Source organism: Prunus mume, linkage group LG3 (genome assembly GCF_029339155.1).
Source record: "Prunus mume cultivar Tortuosa linkage group LG3, ASM2933915v1, whole genome shotgun sequence".
Taxonomy (NCBI): Eukaryota; Viridiplantae; Streptophyta; class Magnoliopsida; order Rosales; family Rosaceae; genus Prunus; species Prunus mume.
In genome coordinates this window covers 11366483-11386452 of record NC_142700.1, presented here as the reverse complement: position 1 = coordinate 11386452, position 19970 = coordinate 11366483, and the positions used below count along the sequence as shown (strand labels likewise).

Below are 19970 nucleotides of genomic sequence, written 5' to 3'. Positions count from 1 at the left end.
TGGTGATGAACCAAGAACAATGATGATCTTTTTGTAGTTGCCGGTAGGATTAGACAAAATAAAACAAAGCATACCACAAAACAGGACAGCAAACACATCTCCGAACAATATAGCACTGCTGCAAAAGAAGCAGCTCAGAGTGGAAGAGAGAAAACGGACACCTAAAATAGGGTTTAAGCAATCTATTAACATTAGAAAAGAAGCCATTAACAAGTCTAATTTACATGCTCTCATCAAGCCAAAGGATATCCTCAAGTTGATCCCCATCAGCTGAAGCGATAATGAAGCAACCTTGCAACCATGTCTTTGCTACTGGAAGCAAGGAAATCTGTAGTTCCAACTCATTTCCCAGAAAGTATTAACATTCATAATTCATTTCTGTGACATTAAAGGACAATAATTCTGAACCTATTTCCTTTAATTTCAATATGTTATGAGATGAAACACTCTTCAGCCTTTTCCATACCGTAATTTTGACTCTCAAGCAGGACTGATAGCAAAGTGATTTTCAATTTACATGACTTCAAAATCGTTTGAAGAACCCATAAGCAACGTCACCACACAGTCATCCACTTTATGTGATTTAATTATCTACAATTTCTTCATAGGAAATACAACAATGGCTGCTCTTCTCTGAAAACATGCTTTTGAGGATCTGCCTCCACATCCCCATCTTCGGAAGAAAGCCTTGTCTTATCATCTGCTTTAAAACCCAATCCACATCCTGCACCAGATTTTCTTTGCACAGTCCATGAATCAACGCCTTGTACGATACAAAACTCGGGCCAATGCCCTTAGAGATCATCCAACTCATAAACTCTTTGGCCTCAACAAACCTCTGTGCATCAAGAAAACAATACAAAACCTCCTGATAAGACCCTGCATTTGGATCACACCCCTTGCCCCTCATTTCCTCCAAAAGCTTAATCCCCTCTTCAGATCTCCCCTGTTTCCTGAGCCCCGCTATCAATATATTAAACGTGATGGCATCCGGATCGATCCCCTCATTTTCCATCCTCTTTAACATCCCAAAAGCTTCATCCACCTTCCCATTGACACACAAACCATGCATAAGTGTTGAAAAAGTTAGCGCATTTGGCATACATCTTTGCTTAGGAAATTCATCGAGCACCTTAAGTGCAGCATCCAATTTCCCATATTCGCATAGTCCCTTGATGAGTATATTAAGGCAACAAGCATCAATCTCAATACCCAGCTTGGGAGCCTCCAAGTACACCTCATGAACAACATCAAACATCTTGGTCGAAACGAGCAAATGCAGCACAAAGTTGAATGTTTTCACAGAAGGCCAGCAACCATAGTTGGGCATATCATAAAGGGTCTCGATGGCCTTGCTTATAAGACCACCCACATTGCCATAAGCCTTAATAACAGTGCGAAAGAAGTTGTCAGACAAACGGCATTTGCTTTCGGATTTGATCCTGGCCATGACATTGTCAATGGCGTCGAAGAGGCGGGCTTGGGCAAGCTTGTTGACGACCAAAGTGTAAAGAGCTTCATTGGGTTTGTAGTCTTTGCGCTTGGAGTAGTGGTCCAAGGCTGTGCGGACAGAGTTGGGGTCTCTGAGGGATGTGAAGACTTCCAAGACTTCATTTGGGGCTAACCAGTCTTTGTGGTGCAGCCTTTTTGGGATATCAGATGAGGAAGATGATGGGAGTGTGGAGAAAGATGGGTTTTTGATGGTGGTGGAATGAGTTAAGCGAAAAAAGATTGGATTTTTAAGTGTTTTTGTAGATCGTGAAATCATGTTCTTTCTAAAATGTTAAGACTAATTACAGTGTGAAATCTTCCAACTTCTTTGGCCTAGGTCTAAAAGTTTTATTGGAGGGCATGACTGTTCAGGTGGGTAAAATACTCATGGGGCTTGTTGGAGAGAGTCGTGCTGTTGTGTCGGTTGGGGTTTTCGGTTGTCTGAGGTTATGGTGATGGAGAATGAAGGAATTAAAAACGTGTTGCATTCAAGAAAGCTTCATGCGGGTTAGCTCACGTGGTGAGGGAAGTTGGGGAAATGGGTTAGATTAGGATAGGTCAAAGGAATCGATCCACCTAGGTTGTCATGTGCCATATATATTGGTATTAATATTGATAAACAAGTTTGCTGTAAAACTAGAAAAAGACTCCGAACTCTTCTGAATCTGTCACCAATAATTTTATTGATTTCAATATTAGATATACAACATTGTCTCAATGGACCCTATTATCTTTCTTTTCTTAACAAATGAAACTATATCTTTTATGCCGGTGATTGCATGATCTACTGATATCTGCTGCATATGTATAACAATTCCAAAACCTATAAAGATTTGTCAATATAATTTGACTGTACAGAATATATACTAAGAATCATTCAGGGCCAATAAAATCATCTGTTCTTCTTCTTCTTCCCTGCAAGAATTGGTTGGATTTGTAAGTGCCTATTGAAGGCCTCATTGAACAGGAAACGAGTCTGGAATGCTGATAAAATCGGAAGCCAGGAAAAGACAGCAATAGGTGCAAAGAGAGCAACTCCCATTCCGTAATCGTATGTTTTAGCAAGTACTCTGGTGAATTCCCACAATCCAGTACTCTCTATCAGGGGCCTCACAGCTTGTGCAAACTGAACCAACAAAGTTATCAGTGAAAGAATAAGCAGGAAAAAAATGCAGCCTGAAAGAAAAAAGATCTCTGTTGTCATAAACTTACCAATATCAAACCCCACCCTGTTGGGAAAAATGCTAGAGAGCAGACAAGTATGTCCTTCCAGGATAGTTTACATACGAAATAGAGAGCAAGTATGACAGAAAGAACACCCAAGAAGAGGAAGGCTTTAAATAGCCTAAACACTAGGTGATATCTAGCACTGAACTGTTGCCTTCCAAGGTTCACTGCCTGCAAAGGATGGCGAGTTCATGTGAGTGAAGCCAAGTAGATAAGTTGAGTAATCTCAAAGGAAAATACCTTCCAAAATCCAGACCATATTAACAATAGGGTGATGATTTTCCCACTCCCTTTTTGTCCACTTACACTCCCTTTTGTTTTTTTAATAGTTTTTACTATAACCCAAAAAAAAAAAAAAGAGTGTACATGGACAAAAAACGAGTGGGAGCACACAATTTCTAGCAAAGGGAGTGTAAGTGGACAAAAGAGGAGTGGGAAAATCAGCTCCCTAACAACAAACCAGATTTTTAAAAGCAAAAACGAAGAGGAAAGAAAAGGCAGATATGTTCTCCCTAAAGGCATCTTAAATATGGACATAATTTCTAATAGAAGCCAATTGTGAGGTTTACCTTTACTATAAGGAAAACTGCGAGGATCACTATCCATGAAAGCAAATAAACCAGAAAATTCCTGCTGTTTTGGGAGATGTCAAGGTGGTAGACCAGACCATACTGATATAGGAAAAATCGAACGGAAAGGAGAATTTCAAACACCCTAGAAGTCATCCCTGAACGACGAAGATGGGCTTGCTCATCTATCCACCAAGACTGCCAACTTTTATCTTGTTGAACTCCAATGCCACCCTGTTGTCTGATCCACTTGTTCCAATCTTTCCAGTCATCTACTATCTTCTCCCAACTGAATCCAGAGGGATTAAAAAGAAATGGAGCGAACAACCAAGTGATTGACATGAACCAAATTGAATAAGTGATCAATACATATGCCATGTTGCTCTGATAGGACCGCCTAAACAAGTGATAAACAGTCAACAGGAGCAATAATTCGAATCCTTTCACAAAGTGGCTTCTTGAATATAACCTGTAGTTCTCAGTGAAGCTAGCATGAAACACAACGACCTTACGCCCAGTGGGTCTGTATTTAGCACCCCCATGCAGAATTGTTCGGCCATAATAATGAATTTTTGTGCCAAAGGAGAAAGTGAAGAAAACAGAAGCCAGCTGCAATTGCATCAGGACAAAATCTTTAAGTGCATTAAGGAACCCCTTCTCAAGTCCAATTTCCATCACCATTGGTAATCCTGTTAGTAGTCCAAGCTGTATAAATGACTGTGAGGCAAGAGCTGTTTCCAAGGGTTGTATGTTCTGCAGTCTAGCTTCAATTATAAGCGCTTTTTCCAAGCCACTAAGGACAAGGTATAACTGTCCGTAGAGGAACACGTAGATTCCAATAATTGACATCTGATGGCAGAATTTCAGATCAATCACACCCCATGTTAGTTGAGTAGCAAGAACTTCAAAATAGAGCATTCAGAATAGAGGAAACAGCAATAAATAGATGTAACAAGACATATGTGATAATAAGACTACAAAGAATATCTACCATATATGTATGACTCCAGAAATACAGATTGACATTGTACATGAAAGAATATGTTTTATTAATTTACTCCATAGAATTTGTAGTTGTTGACCCAAAAATTTTATAAGATAAACAAAAGAATTTTCATCTTGCAATTTTCAAATGATCATTGTCAGTAACTGATATGACACTATGCCTAAAACCAGAGAAATTTATCCTAATAGCAACATAAATTTGTTTAGGGTTCAAACAAATTACCAGGCTACTAAAGTAAAACCCAATGGTTGTGAAATAACAAGATAGCATCCGGAAGAAGTCAAACTGACGTCCAAGGTGGTATATATCACGGCTTAGAGTTTGTTCACTGTTTCCATTAGCAACTTTAGCTTCAAACTTTGATATCTGGTTTAGACTTACGTCACGCCCCTTGCCAACTTGCATGTACTCATGATAAGTTATACATCCCCGTCGTAAGGTACAGTTAAATCCTACATCATATCTGATGTAAGCAGTTTGAATAAATATTGAAAATATAGGAATATGATTTCTAACATAAACAAATCTTACCAGCAAAAACATCCTCGCTCAGGTTAATTGTTTTTGATGCTTTGCTTATGCCACCTCTTGTGATGTGAAATAGCCTGTCAAATACATCCGGATGTCCATAATGGAACCGTACCCTATTTATTAAGAATAAATAATACGAATGAGAATGTATAATTATGAGCACTAAGATCTGTTGGACAACAAAATGTTGTCAAAGGACCAGATACAACAAAATACTCTAAAATAGCACTCTGGTGGTTTGTAAACACACAACTAACTGACTGCATACAAGTACAACTAGCATGAGTTACCAAGCGAAATTTTTTGTGGGCCCTACATTGGTTAAACTGGGAAAAGTTACGCAAAACAAACTAAATTTCACACAACAGATAGATAAGCAAGTGCACATGTGTTCATACATACAGGATGCCCTCAATGTGATTGAAAAATGAGCTCTGGAAACAAGGTATTATTACCTGAGTGGATTAGCAAGAAGCCTTTGACCAATGGTGACGAAGCTGGTCTCTTGATAAGACATGAACCATGCAAGAGAAGAAACACTGCAATGTGCGGGAAAATAGAAGAATCAGCTTAAAAGTTAAAAAATCACTGATTTGACTTCTCATAGGTGAATGCTAGAATAACTTGCTAGTATATGGACACTCAAGTGAAATAAATGAGCTAGTGATACTTTAGTAGTTTCAAACATTTCGTTCTTCACCAATAGCATCGACTGCGGTGTCATATGACATCAGAAATAAAGTTTTCCTAGTCTATGGATCGTTACTTTGAAGCCAAGATTGCTCATGTATGGAAGAAACAATAAAAGAAGTAGAAGAACGGACTTATGTGTTTATTTATTTATTGTAGTAAAACATCTGCAGGGAGTACATCTCGAAGCATAATACCTATCTTTTAATCTTTTTCAAAGCATAATACTTCCCAGTGTAGCTTATGTAACTGAACAAATGCCAAATCAGATTTCCTATCATAAGGCATGCACTCATTGAGTCACATCTGACATAATGTGCTAATCAGAGTTTATAGGATTAGAGGACCTAACCTTCCTGTAAATACGTGTTCCCTCAAACCAAGTAGTGCAGGAGGTCTCCGTCCTTGGTTCTGAAGAAATTCTTGCAGAAGATTTCTCATTTTGAGTGCTTCTTCCAAATAACTATCCTATAAATCCAGATACTGTAAGAGAAACAAATATGAAAGTGACTAATCTTTAGATACTGGACAAGTAGCCTACTTGATTCATATCAATGGTTTGGAGAGCTTCACCACGAGTGAAGATTATTCCATGATTCTGGTTTTCAGGCTTCCCTTCTCCAATAGTTGGTGGACCAGGAAGCTTTATGCGATATATTTCCTATGAATAACAGCAAAGCAGATGATGTACTTTATTAGTTGAATAAAAAATTATAAGAAATGATGGCGGCTGCATTGAGTATTTGATATAATAAACACATTTCCATTAATAGAAATGCAAATCCAATTATAAACAATATAAACTTGTGTGTTTAGGCAAAGAGGTTCCAAACTACTCTTCTTTTGATAGGATATTGTAATGAATTTCCTTGATACATATGTTGAAAAAAAGCAATTGGAAACGATTATAAACAACATAGAAATTTCCTGTTTTGGCAAAGCAGGTTTGTATAGTAACTTCTGTATTTTTGAATGCTAACTCCTTCCTAGCCCAAAAAATGGACTATCCAGTCCCAAGTGTTCAATAATTTCTATTCACTGGCACATTAAACTCATTCAATCACTTTGTTAGTTTGTCAAAGGAAGTTATATTAATAGACATTATAGAACAGTACTACACATTGCTCTATGAAAAATAGATACGCAAGCTAGCTACATAAATTAATAGTACCACATTTCTAACACTTTCCAATTACATATCATAAGTTAGTCCTTACCTGATCAAAACCATTGACAGCTTTAACCAATACAGAAGAGTAAACTTTGCGAGGCTTGTTTTCCACCATCTCTTCTTTCTCCTCAACGTAAGCAACACGCAGAGATGGGTATCTTCAAGCAATAAATTCTAGAGTCATAGGACTTCTAAATTATATTTTAAAAGTTATGTATTTCTGCAATAATTCTTTTCTTTCCTGGTAGAAGAATACCTTATCATCAAGTCAATAATGTCTTGTGCATGTGGATCTCCAGAAGCTTTTTGTGATCCAAACAATTGACAAGAAAGTACATATGTAAATTTCATGTCTGCTATTGCATCTAGCTGAGCAGATAACACACGATTTCTACTTTCAACAGCATCATAACCTTCAAGAATATCTGGATCAACAGAATAAGCCACATGGCATATAAATGCTACTCAAAACTTCTGACTAAAAACTTCATCAATGTCATTTGGCATCAGAATGGACAATAATTAAAGAAAATATATGGCATAGAATTTCGAAGTGGTATAGTAAACATCAAATGAGAATACCCATTTTCCAGATTCAAGAATACAAACCTTCATCTTCAGCCACATCAAGGAATGCTTGTAATTTTAAGGCTTCTCTATAGTACATCATTCCTCTAACTGTTACAACCATATACACGAAAACTGGAGGTTATTAAAATGACCAACTGATCTACTGGGTTTAGATTAATCACAAATCTTATGAAGCACCTGTTCTGCTTAGCGTTTGGCCCCGGTAAGAAGCCCAATTTCTAAGATCTTCCTCCTTGCCTTTATCTTTCAATCCATCCAAGTTTTCACAACCCATGCGCTCCAAAAAGTTTTTCCACTCATCTAAGAAATATGAGGGTCAACTGCTATAAGATAAACCAAACAGATAGACCACAATGTAACTAAAACATTCACTAAAGTAGTAACCTGGAAATATTTTCTGCATGTAAAAGATGATGGAGACCTCTCGTTGGCTTGAATGAAGCTCCTTCATTGAAAAATTAATATCCTCCATGTAGTGTGGTGTCATAACACTATATCAACAAAAAGTTAATCAGATACAAATGATGGGATTGTTTAGAAGATTCTAAAGTTTGTATGATTTCCATTCACCTCCAATTGTTTGTTAATGTTATTGTCACCATCACGATGTTCCTATGATCAGTGGCTATCATAATTTCATAAACTAATGAGGAATATAATATGATGATAGAGTTATTTAAATTTTATCATATAAAACATAATATTTATTTTTCTCCTGATGAATAATATCATAATAGATTCATTCAACTAAAACAAACGAGAAGGACAAAACAAGTTATATAGCTTGAAGTAAAGGTATGTAAAGAGGAGAAGCCACCCCTATCAATCAAAGACTCACTCATTTAATCCCTTTAAATCTATGAACTTCTAAGGCAATTTGGAAACTGTCTATTGACTTCAATGACCAAAAAATTTAACAGATGAACTAAACATATGGCTGAACAGAAGCAAAAATGAATAGAAATTCCATCGAGAGAAGAAGCAAGACCAGAATGGCAGCATATTGCACACTTTGGGTGCACTGGGCATATTCATAAAGAGAGAAGTGGCGAAAAATGATATGCGTCTCCGAGCCTCTAAGTTCGTTGGAATGTCCATTGCTGTATCTTTGACAGTAAGCAATAGATGAAAACGCTTGATCTGCAATTGAAACAGTTTAGTTATTATAGGTCCAGTGCTTACATGCAAATCCAGGTGTGTGTTTCATATTGTTTATATATACTTACCCAGTTGCTTCTGTGTAGAAATATTAAGCTCAGACATGTTTGCAAGTTAAATATGGGAATCATGTTGATTATTGAACCTTAAAACTGATGGAGTGTTGAAATAAATAAATCGTTCACATTCTAATAGCTAAAACTTTTGTGGACCATGGTAAACTAACGAAACTTAACAGAGAGAATGGTAGGAAAACATCAATAAAAGTGAAAAGAGGGTAATGAATATCACCTGCTCATTCAAAGCAGCACTGTCTGGCAAAGGGAAATGGATGGAACTCTTGCTATCAGCAGACCCAAATAGTTCTGGTTCAATGCTTCTATTAAAATCAACAAAGTCCATGTCGATCTGTTGAAATGAGTATAGCAACTCCAATATCCTGCTTGAATACATGAATAGTTGTGATGTGCACCAAATGAATTTATCTATTCCAGGAATAAAGTTTGAATACACCGAACCTGAAGCCACTAGCCATCATATCATTGGTTACAAGCTCAAATATATCTTGGAGAATTTTGACAACTTTACCATGATGGTCTTCATTTCCCTCAACCTTACAACATTTCATACAAAAGATCAGGATGGCTTAAAGTACTGATTTTTATAAAGTATGTGATCAACAATAACACAATGACTTTGCAGGAAGTGGAATAGTCACCAGAAGTTCAATTAACTCAATACATTTGGCTAGAAGAAGTGGAAGTTCAATCATCCTAAAATCCTGAAGAAGAGTTGATCTTGCGATGCTTTCTTCAATTTCAGTAAACATGGCAGATACAATCCTGATTCCAGAAAAAGAAAAAGAAAAAGAAAATATTCAATTTACGACAATGATATACATTAGAAGTGGGATCAGAATGCTTATGACCCTCCATTACAATTTCCTACCGGCAGTTAAAAAGACAAAACACACACTGCATACAGGCACACCCAAGCACACACACATACATATATTTGTGATATGTCCCTACCTTTTTTCAAGATCACCAACAACGAGGATTTCAAGGATGTACTTCAATGATTCGTAGCACTCCTTCACAGCACAGTACATGTACTCATCTTTTTTAATTTTTCTGACAAGAATCTCATCCTTCCCCACGAAATCCTTTGCAATACTCAATGCTGTTGAAAACTAGTATGCAGAGGAGACATGTTTAGACATGAACCAAAAAGAAAACAAACTGAAAATATGAAAGATTTTGAATATAGAAGATACCTTATTCGCAAGAAGGAAAACAGGCCAACGGACTATGCCAGAAAATAATTCTGATGACATAGGCATTGTCATCAAATCCAACTCCCTATTTAAGAAAATAATCCTGTAAGGTATTTCTTAAAGCTTTGCTGAAAAACACATCAGTACCAATTTAGATCACCTGTTGTTTATCAAGTCCTCCATTCGGAAATTATTGATAATTTGGTTCCACACTAATACAAACTTGGCAACACCATTTTTTTCAGTCTTTGACACCTGAGAAAATATGAGATTTAGCAAGAGATTCTTCATGGAATTCGATTTAATGAAAAAAATAAAGCCTCATACCTTTATGAATTTACTGTGAAAGAAGCCTGTTTTTCTCTTTTGATCATTTCTTGATGAGGGTGGGATAAGAGAAATATTGAATGCAGAAGGCAAACTGTGAAACCGACTTCTCAACATTCCCAAAGTCCGAATCTAAAGTACAGAAGAGGAGTAAGACAGGTACCAAAATGCCTTTCAGGGAAAAAAAGAAGCACAACTTACCTCACCAAGGTGATGCAATATGCCATAGACTCCACCAAAGATTGTGCAGAAAACAGAATACCATATCTGAGTGTCCATAAAATACACCTAAATGATAGAAAAAAAAGAAAAATTGCACGTGAGTGTATGGTATCAAGTTCAACAAGTATACAAATGAAAGTAAAACTTCTCCTACAGTTATGTTACAATAAAAATTAAAATTCCATTATGTTCATCTTTACTTTCTTATTGAACGATATTTTTAATCTCAGCTTGATTTCATTTCTAAGCATGGATTTATGATGTTAGTGACCAACCTATTAAAATTTACTTCTATCCATCTGAAAAAACAGAATGTTGAACATCAAAAAGAACTACTTTAAATACTTTACAGAAAACTTACAACTATTATTGGAGCCCACACAGCAACAATTGCACCAGCATTACTCTGAACTGCAAGAGAACAATTTTTTTACATAAATATAATGGAAAATTTTCAACTCCCTGTATTGATGATGTACAAAAAGATGGTAAATACCTTTTGGAAAAACCTCATGCCACTCATATTTTTTCACACCAATTTTCATGATCTGTTTTGTTGGTTCTATGAGTGGTTTTATCTGCAATTTTCCATAGGCCATGGTAAACAATAAACATTAAGAAAATTATTTTAAAACATATTTCACATTCAAAGTTGTGTGAACATTATTTCTTCTACAACCCTTCTATTTTCATCATCAAGCAAACTCTAGAATCCAGTGGAGTTAGTACCCACCTCAAAGTAGTAGCTGAAAGAAAATTTGCTCAGTAGTACAAGTACCCAAAACAATGTATACCTATGTAGTAAGAAAGAAATTACATTAGGGCACAATAAATAAAGGAACAAGGTACCTGATAAGAATTTATAATAGGGTTTGGTATACATACTTCAACACTGAAAGTTGGCTTTCTTGCATCCCACGCCCAATATATAATCCAGGCTATGTGATCAGGAAAAAAAAAAATCAATATATCCACAATGTCCAAAACCAAAAGTGAATTTGCAGATACATAAGATAAACCATATCTAGTCAACCCAAACTTAGGCATATATAGCAACAGTTCTTCGTTGATCATGAGCACGGTATTTACCCCCAAAACAAATCTTTTAGAATACATTTATGGCATATAATTTTGACTATGCCCCTCTTTGAAGCTTGTAACTTTCATATGTTCAAGAAGAAAATAAGTCAACTCGGATTGTTGTCTTTAATGTCATCAGTTCATAACCAGTAGTGTTATTAACTTATTACAGAGAACTGAAGAAAAAAAAAACAGTATGACTGATAAAGATTCTACGTTAGAAGTATTCATTGCAAGATCAGATTCAAAATCATCAAAACTTTCTTCAAAGACTGATCCAGAAGTAAAATCAAGTGGAAAACTACATGATAAACCTACCTGTGTCCACCAAGACAAAATGGTGCATATCCGGTGATTTGAGATCTCGATGTATTTGCGAATAGAAGGAACCAAAAATAACACCATCTCAACTGCATTAGTCGTCAAATAAATTGCAACTGCAACCATATAGGAAGAGAAACACCACTCTTGAAGCCAGCTTTCATATCGTGTGGGATAACAGGTATATTTTCTTCTAGAATTAGCATAGTATACAGGAAGAATTATAGTCCATATTACTGCAACAACCAGCTTCATAACATGTTTTAATTTTTCAGAGAACTCCATCGTTTGTCTGGCTTTCCATGTAAAGCCAATGTCGAGTATTGCTGCAATCCCAACCCTCTATTAGGTTTCCATTATGCATTTATAAAAGAACTTAAAAACAATAATATTCAGTTAATAAATACCCGAAAACGAAAGGGAAAATAACAAGTACATAAAAGACATCGACAACATAGATATCTCCATTAAAACTTCTAACGAGACTAAAACCAAAGGACTGATAAACAAGGTAACACAAACTAAAGCTTTATTCTGACCAAAAACCTAACAAATCATAACAAGACTATGTTGAAAACATGATATGGCTCTAGTGATTCTACTTTAAGATATTTTTTCAATGCTGTAACAGTAACAAGATAAAATCATACCTCGTATGAGTTTAAGAAATGCAGATGTAATGAATACACTCATGACGTCCTCAAATATAACCTTGTCAAACAGTTGAAGTGGAGATTCCAATTCATGGCATGCCATAATGATCAATGCCTACAAAGCAAAAGAAAATAATAAGCAACACAAGAAATCATCGTAAGAAGGAAGCAGTTGGTAAAGAATTCATTCTAGATTTTAAGTGCACCTGAAGTGAAAGAATAAAAAAGCTCCACATTCTGTCAAAGCTTCTGAAAATTTGCCAAAACGAACGGACTTCTACAAAATTTGTTTTCCCTAACCATTTTGGTTCACGATCTTCTTCTTTAGTTGCCTGGTATAAAAGAAAAACATGAGAGAAACATGAAAAAGAATCAAAATATGGATTTGTTAACTCACAGGATTGTAAACTTTAAAAATCAGTTTACAATTTCGCAATGCTAGGAAAACAGAAAAGTGAAGACAGAACCCAAGAAAATTGCCTAATTGCTTGTCCATTTCTGGCACTCAATAGTACACAAGCCAAGTGCAAAAATAGATTGTTAGCCCTTATTTTTCCATGCACCAACATTCCATTAAATTGTATCCACCAAAGAACAACAATTTCAAAGTAGTCAGAGTAGCATATAAAGTCCAAGAAGCAACATTAATGTTAACTCCCATGTGTGAATGGTCCATTTACAAATATGAGCAGAAAATTTGATGAAATTCAGTACAAAACAAATAGCCTCTGTTGTCATACTAAAGTTATAGTAATTATATCAGACAATATTCTAAGTCAAATTAGCGCATCGTATGAGAGAGATAATCTGTTTATGTAATATCCATTCTCTTCAACAACTAGAAACACTAGACTTCGAAATTCGGTTTGAAACCGTTAGGGAATGGACCAACAATGCACATCAAGCTAAAACGTTAATATCTCCCATCACATGCAGCCCCATCCTGCACACGGAAAGGCAGGCAGAGACACATATAGGCAGCCTCATCTTGACCTTGCAAATTAACAAATAAGTGGGGAATGGGAATGAACGGTTAAACATAGGACCTCCTCCTAGGACTAGAGCTTGATCTATACTAAACAACCGCTGGACCCATAAACTTAAGCTATTAGAGTGAGCAAACAATGTAAATCAGGCTAACAAGTGTTACCTAAAAGCCACTTGTGTCTGATTGGATCTTACTATGAAATAACAAAGCACTCTAAAGTAGATTTTGAATTTGTATACAAAAAGAAAAAGACCAGGTTTATAGATACCTGTGCAAGACCTCTTAGAGGAAAACATGGTCCATAGTTTCTTCAACTAGAAAGAAACATTGGATAGCTATACACATGAATACTTCTTAGCAAATTCATTTGATGTCCATGAAATTCATTATTCATTAAATGCAATCGTGGAACAAAAGTGCTATTTCAGTAATATGATTGCAATATGATATATACCCCTACTTCATCTTCCTCCCCATCTTCCTTCCTTCTTTCTTCTACAGAACCAGTGGATGCTGAAGCCTTCTTAGCCTTGGGTTTCTTTGAAGGTTTCTTTGAAGATGGTATGTAGAAAAAATCATGGTCTAGACGCATGGGCCAACCTATTTGGAAACAATCAGGAGACCTGCAAAAGATAGTTGATTTACAGCCTCATGATCCTAACTCATTGGAAGCCAAACTTAGATCACATGCAGCAATGTATACACACACACACACACACACACACGCACACACAGAGATAGACAGATAGATAGACCAAGTTGAATTCTGACCAAAAATACTCATTCAGATCATCATAGTTTCTCCATGTGGAATGGTCAGCTGTCCCACTTTTGCTTTTCTTGGCTTCCTTCAATTTCATTAATAAGTAACAGATTAGCTACAAAACTGGCTCAACTGAAACCATAGGGTGCATTCACACAGTACCTCTTTTATAACCGTGTATATAGGGGTAACCACATTGTTAAGGAAAGACTCAGACTGGCCTCCATATGCTGGCATGACTTTCTCCCATGTTGTCAAGCTAACAGCGCCAGTTAGCATACCATGTAATTCATATGCCATCTTCAAGAAAACAATAAAATTAGTAATATTAATAAAAAAAAAGATCATGCATATATTACAGAAAATAACTCATAATGTGAAATATATGTTAAGATGTTTTTGAATGGGCTATATGAACATGAAGCCTAAATCAGTCTTATGGAGCTACTAAATAATAGCAAGAGACTGTAAACTTACATGGTGAAATATATAACACAGACACTCAGGCATGAATCGCAAATTTGCAGCCTCCCCCCATATAAGAAGGTAAAGCCCTAGATACAAAAGTTTATACTGTTGGGCTTCTTGTTTCACATAAGGCAACCTGCAAATGTAAATAATGGAATTATAGTAAGGGGTTAATCAACATAGTTTAGGTAACTAGAATTGGTGAAATAGAAGCTGTCACAAATGAAAAACAGACAAAAATGCAATTATAGTAACATACAATCAGACGAAGAATGGAAGAGTAAAAGCAGAAGATTTAAGTTAGAAATGAATCAGATAGCAGACATTGGGTCAGAATAGTAATCATCAGTAGAAAGAGAAAAAAAAGAAAGAATATTTCATCGGTTTGTTGATGATAAGTGGAAACCAGATCATTTAATCTTACCAGATGTTGCTTTTCCTACCCAAAAATTTGCACCAGTTTGTATAATTTTTAAAAAATTTCCGTAATAACTCATCCACTGAACCATCTCCTAACTGGCATCATAAGAATAAGAAATATTAGTACAAAAGTGAAAAAGAATATAGTATAAAACCAAAACGTATAAACTCCAGCAACATAAAAACCTTTAAGACTGATGTCTGCTTATGGGTTTTCCTTATGTGAATGTTAGCAAGGAGTAGAAGTAGATGTTCCCTCTGATTGGCTACATTTCCCTCCTGACATAAGACATCATATGAATCAAATTCTGAAAGTAAGAAACACAGATCGCAGCAGTACATGTCTAATTGGCCAACTGCTAGTACAGATGTTATGTCACACCATACAACTTATTGTAGGAGGGGAAGTAAATTAAAGTAAAATTTTGGAATAGATTACCTGAAATCCAAAGCAGTACTGAAGAAAATCAAACAAATCAATAAAGTCCCCATGTTTTTGAAAATCATTGGCCGAAGGTATACCACGAATATTGCGAATAGCTGCTACTGCAGCTTTAATCTGTATCATTTCATTAGATTATTAGCATTCTCATCCATATTTTACAATTCCGCAGGCTTTCTGCACTATCATGTACTGATATGACCACTTGGATCATCACATATAAGTATAAATTACAAAGAAACAAGAACACTTTAACAGCACAGACCTCAGGTAGTTGCATGATTGCTTGCCGACTATCTCCAGGGCCAAGTGGTAGAATATTATATGGCACAAAGAGATCATTAGATTTTGTCTGGACGCCACCTCTATTAGCAAGCGCCTGTGGGACACATAACCAATAAATATGATAAATAAGAAAAAAAAAGCATTTTGGGATATTAAAAAAAAAAAGAGACAAAAGCACTGATTTTATCATCATAAAAGATGTGGGAAAATTAAGAATGCTTAAAATTTTAAACAGAAATGAGAAAATACCTGAGGACCGGTTGTATTTGAAACTGTCTTTAGAACTTCAAACAACACAGAACCAATTCTACGTGCGTCTATCAACTTCTCCCTGTGACTATTCAGATCAATTGCCTCAAATTAGTTGTGCTTAGCAGACAAATCTATTAAACACTTTAATGCATTAGAAACCAAATGCATATCCCGATATATATGTGTGTGTGTGTGTGTGTGTGTGTGTACATATGGATGTATTTACCTATTTTCTAAATGAAATGCTCCATCATGTTTAATGATGTACTCTTTGTAAGCATGATAAACACGCCTCAGTTCACGTATATCACTCATTTCCTTTCGTTTCGTTATTGTAGTTTCTTCATCCTATAACCCATTGAAAAAGAGAGAACATTTCAAGAATGGTAAGAAATCATTATTCCACACCTTAAGAAATCAACTTTTTGCTTCCACAAATACTGCTAGGATAAAAAAAACAGTTAACAGACATGGGAAAAATAAGGTACACATCAGATTAACACAGATATATGAGAGAAAGGAATTATCAAAATTGGAAAACATAAACTACAGGTAATGATGATATTGAGAGAGAACTTAATCATAGAATCCATGGAAACATACAAAAAAAGATAGAATATTTAACGAAGAAAAAATTTATTTAAATAGGTTTCTAAATACATTGCACATCATAGTGATTTCAAATCAGCTGGTAATCACAGGTTTTGAGCCAGGAATAAAAACTTCATATCACCTATTGTAGCACACGAACAACGTTATTGTATGTTAAATTTTATATATTGTTGAAACAAGTTCCAATCAACTTTTCAGACAATCACTTAATAGACATGTGCACCGTATCTGTTTAACGTTGTCTAGCCTAAGGCTCTGACTGCTAATTTGAGTCTTTAACTTAATCCTACTACATACATGCAAGTTATGCAATTACCCTGTTAGCAACTGCATATTTTTGTGTAGTATACTACAACGTGTGAAACCACCTGTTCAAGTCGCTGGAGAAGAGAAGTTTTGAATTGTCGAACACCCCGGCCACTCGAATTGCGGTCCATATTATGTGCTATTTCAAAGGCATGAAAGCGGCCTGCTCAATAAGATTCACTTAGACAATGTTAATGGCTCATGCATTCATTTGAACTCACAATGAATCACATTTGTACAGCATTGGGTTCTGCAATCTTTGAGAAAAGATGTGTTTGAATTGGAAATTAAAGGAAAAGAAAAGGGAAAGAAGTTTCATTTCAAAATGAGTGCAAACCTTTATTACTACTCGAAATTTAAACCAACAAGATCATTTCCTTCAACCATTTTTCCTATCATCTCTGGAAATTCCAACTTCCTAAGAAACTGTTGATTTAACCCTGTAAATTGAGATGAATGGCTATACCTTCTTTAACTGTTCAGGATGGTAAGGTAATTAAATAAACTGAATTTCTGCAACCAAAGTATAAATCTTTTAACACCCAAAAGAACAGAAGTACTACTCAACGTTCTGTTACAAAAAATTTTGGCCCAGCTTCACATTTTGGTTGTTAGAATCAAAATTTCCCTTTTGGAAAACAAAAGAATCAAAAGTTTAATTTGTATCAGTTCTCTAAGTGGCAAAACAGAAGATTAGTTCAAAGAAAACTTTCATCTCTGGACATGGTGCTGGAAAATTGCAATCAACATCTCCATTGTGCATATCAGCCAAAATATGAGCACTCAATGGACTTATCTAACATGAAACCTTCATCCTATAGTTCACAATTAAAGCCATTTGACTGACTAGCTAGTTAAGACTAGAAACCTCCAACTTTATCAGAAACAAGCTCACCCCTTTAAAATTCACACCTTGTAAAACAAACCCAATTCAACAAAAACTCAACTTTAACAACTTACACAGGTAAGCAATACGAGGCTCGTCGCTTTCGATCAAATTTGCAACACGAAGAAACCTCTGGATTTCAGAAGCCAAAGAGGCAGGCAATCTTTCGCTCTCAAATGGCTCAGGAACATGATTGTGTTCACTTCCAGTGCCCATGGTAATGGACCTTGTAATGGGTCTTTCCGGCTCTGGTGGGTCATCTTCATAGATAGGCTCTGCAACCACAATCTCAGACATTGTTCTGAGCTCAAAAGGAATGATGGGATTGTGAACAAGGGAGAATATGACATGGGTTCAGAGTATATATGTGGGATCTTCGCCATGAGTTGCTTAATGTGGTCAGCTTTGGTTATGGGTATGCTTTTTTGCTTTCTAAAGTGTCGTTTGCAAAGAGGATTTGTGATCTTTTTGCTTTTGCTTTTGAAGCTGTGTTTTGCTTTCCCTCTGTTCTGAGAGAGTAGAAAGTGACCCAAGTGAGAAGGCAGGGAGGGAGTTCTATGAATTTCGTTTGAAACTATGTTCTTTTTCTTTTCTTTTGTTAAAATGTTCGCGAAACTCTTGATTACACGTGTTTTCTTATTTCGCGCGAGTAAATGAATCCAAACGTTTTTATTATTAATTATTCTTCAAATGAATATTCTTAATACTATTGCAAATGAATATTCTTATTAACGAATGAGTAATGAAAAAAATTGTGCGGGACTGATTTTGCTACACATGTTGTAGAACAATCCGATTAAAAGATTACATTTGTTTAAATTTGATAATTAGTTTTTATATCTAAAAAACATGTTATCTTTTAATTATACTGCTTTACCATTTTATATTGCCTTTTTTTGTTGTTGCCAAAGTTAGAAAAGGAAGGAGGAAAACTCACACACACAGAATACGATAGAAACTTGAACTCAAGACTACTTGGACACACCAAAGACTTAGGCCAATCCAACCACCAATACCTCATTAGTACTCTACATTTTCACTTGACATGAATAATCTTATACGTAGTGACTTATTTTTTCTCGCACACAAATCACTGTCCGACACTAGAACCACCCACTGAAAAAAGAAGACACATTTCCGTTTCCTTATCCCATTGTATGATGGTGAACGTGTGATTATTATTAATTTTTACATCAATTATTATAGTTTAATCAAACATAACAACTGCGACATTACATTAAGGTGAGCTATATTATTATTGTCTCAACGTTGGTTTTCTAGCGTTACTCAATAAGCAATCGCACCTCAAGTCCTCTAGTAGAAGGTGTTAAAGAATACATAGAGTTCCACGTCATAAACTTAAATAATTAAAAAGTCTCATATGATAAATGGTTTCATTCTCCTAATAATACCGATGCATTTTGGATAAAATCTCACACCTGCTAAACATGTAGTTAAGTTGGAGACAATATCAATATTGCTAGTAGTGGGTCAAAGATTCGTCTCTCTAAAATCTTAACATAAGGTAATATAAAAATCGTATTTACGGGTAGATTCCATCCCAATCAAAATCAAGTTGCAAATAATTACTCTGTTCACTTTAAAGCATCCTTCAAAAGCAGTACATATATTTTATTTTAAAACTAAAAAGCAGTTGAGCTTGATGCATAATTGTGAGTGCTGCAACTTTGCTTTACGTCCCAAATAATTGCTGGAAGTCATCAGTTCACATAACATTGTTTTTATCTCTAGTATTATTAGTTGTCTTCCAACACGGCCGACGAGAAGGCTAAGCAAACCCAAAACAAGACAAAGAGACAACCTATTCCCATAAAGCTCCCTAAATAAAGCTCTAGTGCTAATGTGGAAGGCAAAGGCATGAAGTAATGTTATGAAAACAGTGGCTATAATTTGATGGTCAAAAGGCAAAACCTTTAAAGAGAGCAAAGCTTCTACAATCACTTTGTCATTGGATGGCCTATATGGCCATGTTCGCGGTTGGTAGGCATTGTTATTCTACCCTTGATTGGACACCATATGATATGTACTTCCAACTTTGGCAACTTATGATCCATTCTTTAGTTATATTTTCCATCTTGATACTGTATTTATATACAAAACAATACGATCTTTTAGATATGCGGGATTGAAAATGAGGCTTTTGGTTGATTCGCGGAAAGGGGACTTAGAAATGGAAATCATTTCATTTTTTATTATTTATATTAGATAACTTCA

At 35.6% G+C, this 19970-nt stretch overlaps 2 protein-coding genes across 4 annotated transcripts; both read right to left on the bottom strand.

The window, feature by feature from the left end:
- Nucleotides 1-10: 10 nt before the first annotated feature.
- On the bottom strand, nt 11-2146 carry LOC103325891 (Pentatricopeptide repeat (PPR) superfamily protein). Its single transcript, XM_008228082.3, has one exon. It carries the CDS (start codon nt 1766-1768, stop codon nt 584-586), a length of 1185 nt encoding a protein of 394 aa, XP_008226304.1. The 5' UTR covers nt 1769-2146; the 3' UTR covers nt 11-583.
- GSL04 (glucan synthase-like 4) lies at nt 2147-18178 on the bottom strand. Of its 3 annotated transcripts, none has more exons than XM_008228002.2 (41): nt 17810-18178; nt 16912-17012; nt 16158-16279; nt 15929-16016; nt 15660-15773; nt 15392-15511; nt 15139-15231; nt 14957-15048; nt 14542-14668; nt 14227-14364; nt 14073-14149; nt 13756-13924; nt 12520-12645; nt 12311-12428; nt 11658-11986; nt 11145-11197; nt 10993-11053; nt 10756-10837; nt 10621-10670; nt 10239-10325; nt 10038-10169; nt 9871-9965; nt 9711-9795; nt 9466-9626; nt 9153-9276; nt 8953-9047; nt 8726-8873; nt 8265-8416; nt 7661-7767; nt 7454-7576; nt 7295-7363; nt 6942-7110; nt 6732-6843; nt 6056-6175; nt 5867-5982; nt 5280-5363; nt 4825-4937; nt 4516-4745; nt 3288-4136; nt 2704-2889; nt 2147-2617 (listed from the first exon to the last, which is right to left on the bottom strand). In XM_008228002.2, exons 1-41 carry the CDS (start codon nt 18030-18032, stop codon nt 2384-2386), a joined length of 5874 nt encoding a protein of 1957 aa, XP_008226224.3. In that variant the 5' UTR covers nt 18033-18178; the 3' UTR covers nt 2147-2383. The 3 variants fall into 3 exon arrangements, with proteins under 3 accessions (XP_008226224.3, XP_088904223.1, XP_088904222.1); XM_089048097.1 differs by having other exon boundaries at nt 11658-11776; XM_089048096.1 differs by having other exon boundaries at nt 13762-13924.
- Nucleotides 18179-19970: the final 1792 nt, after the last annotated feature.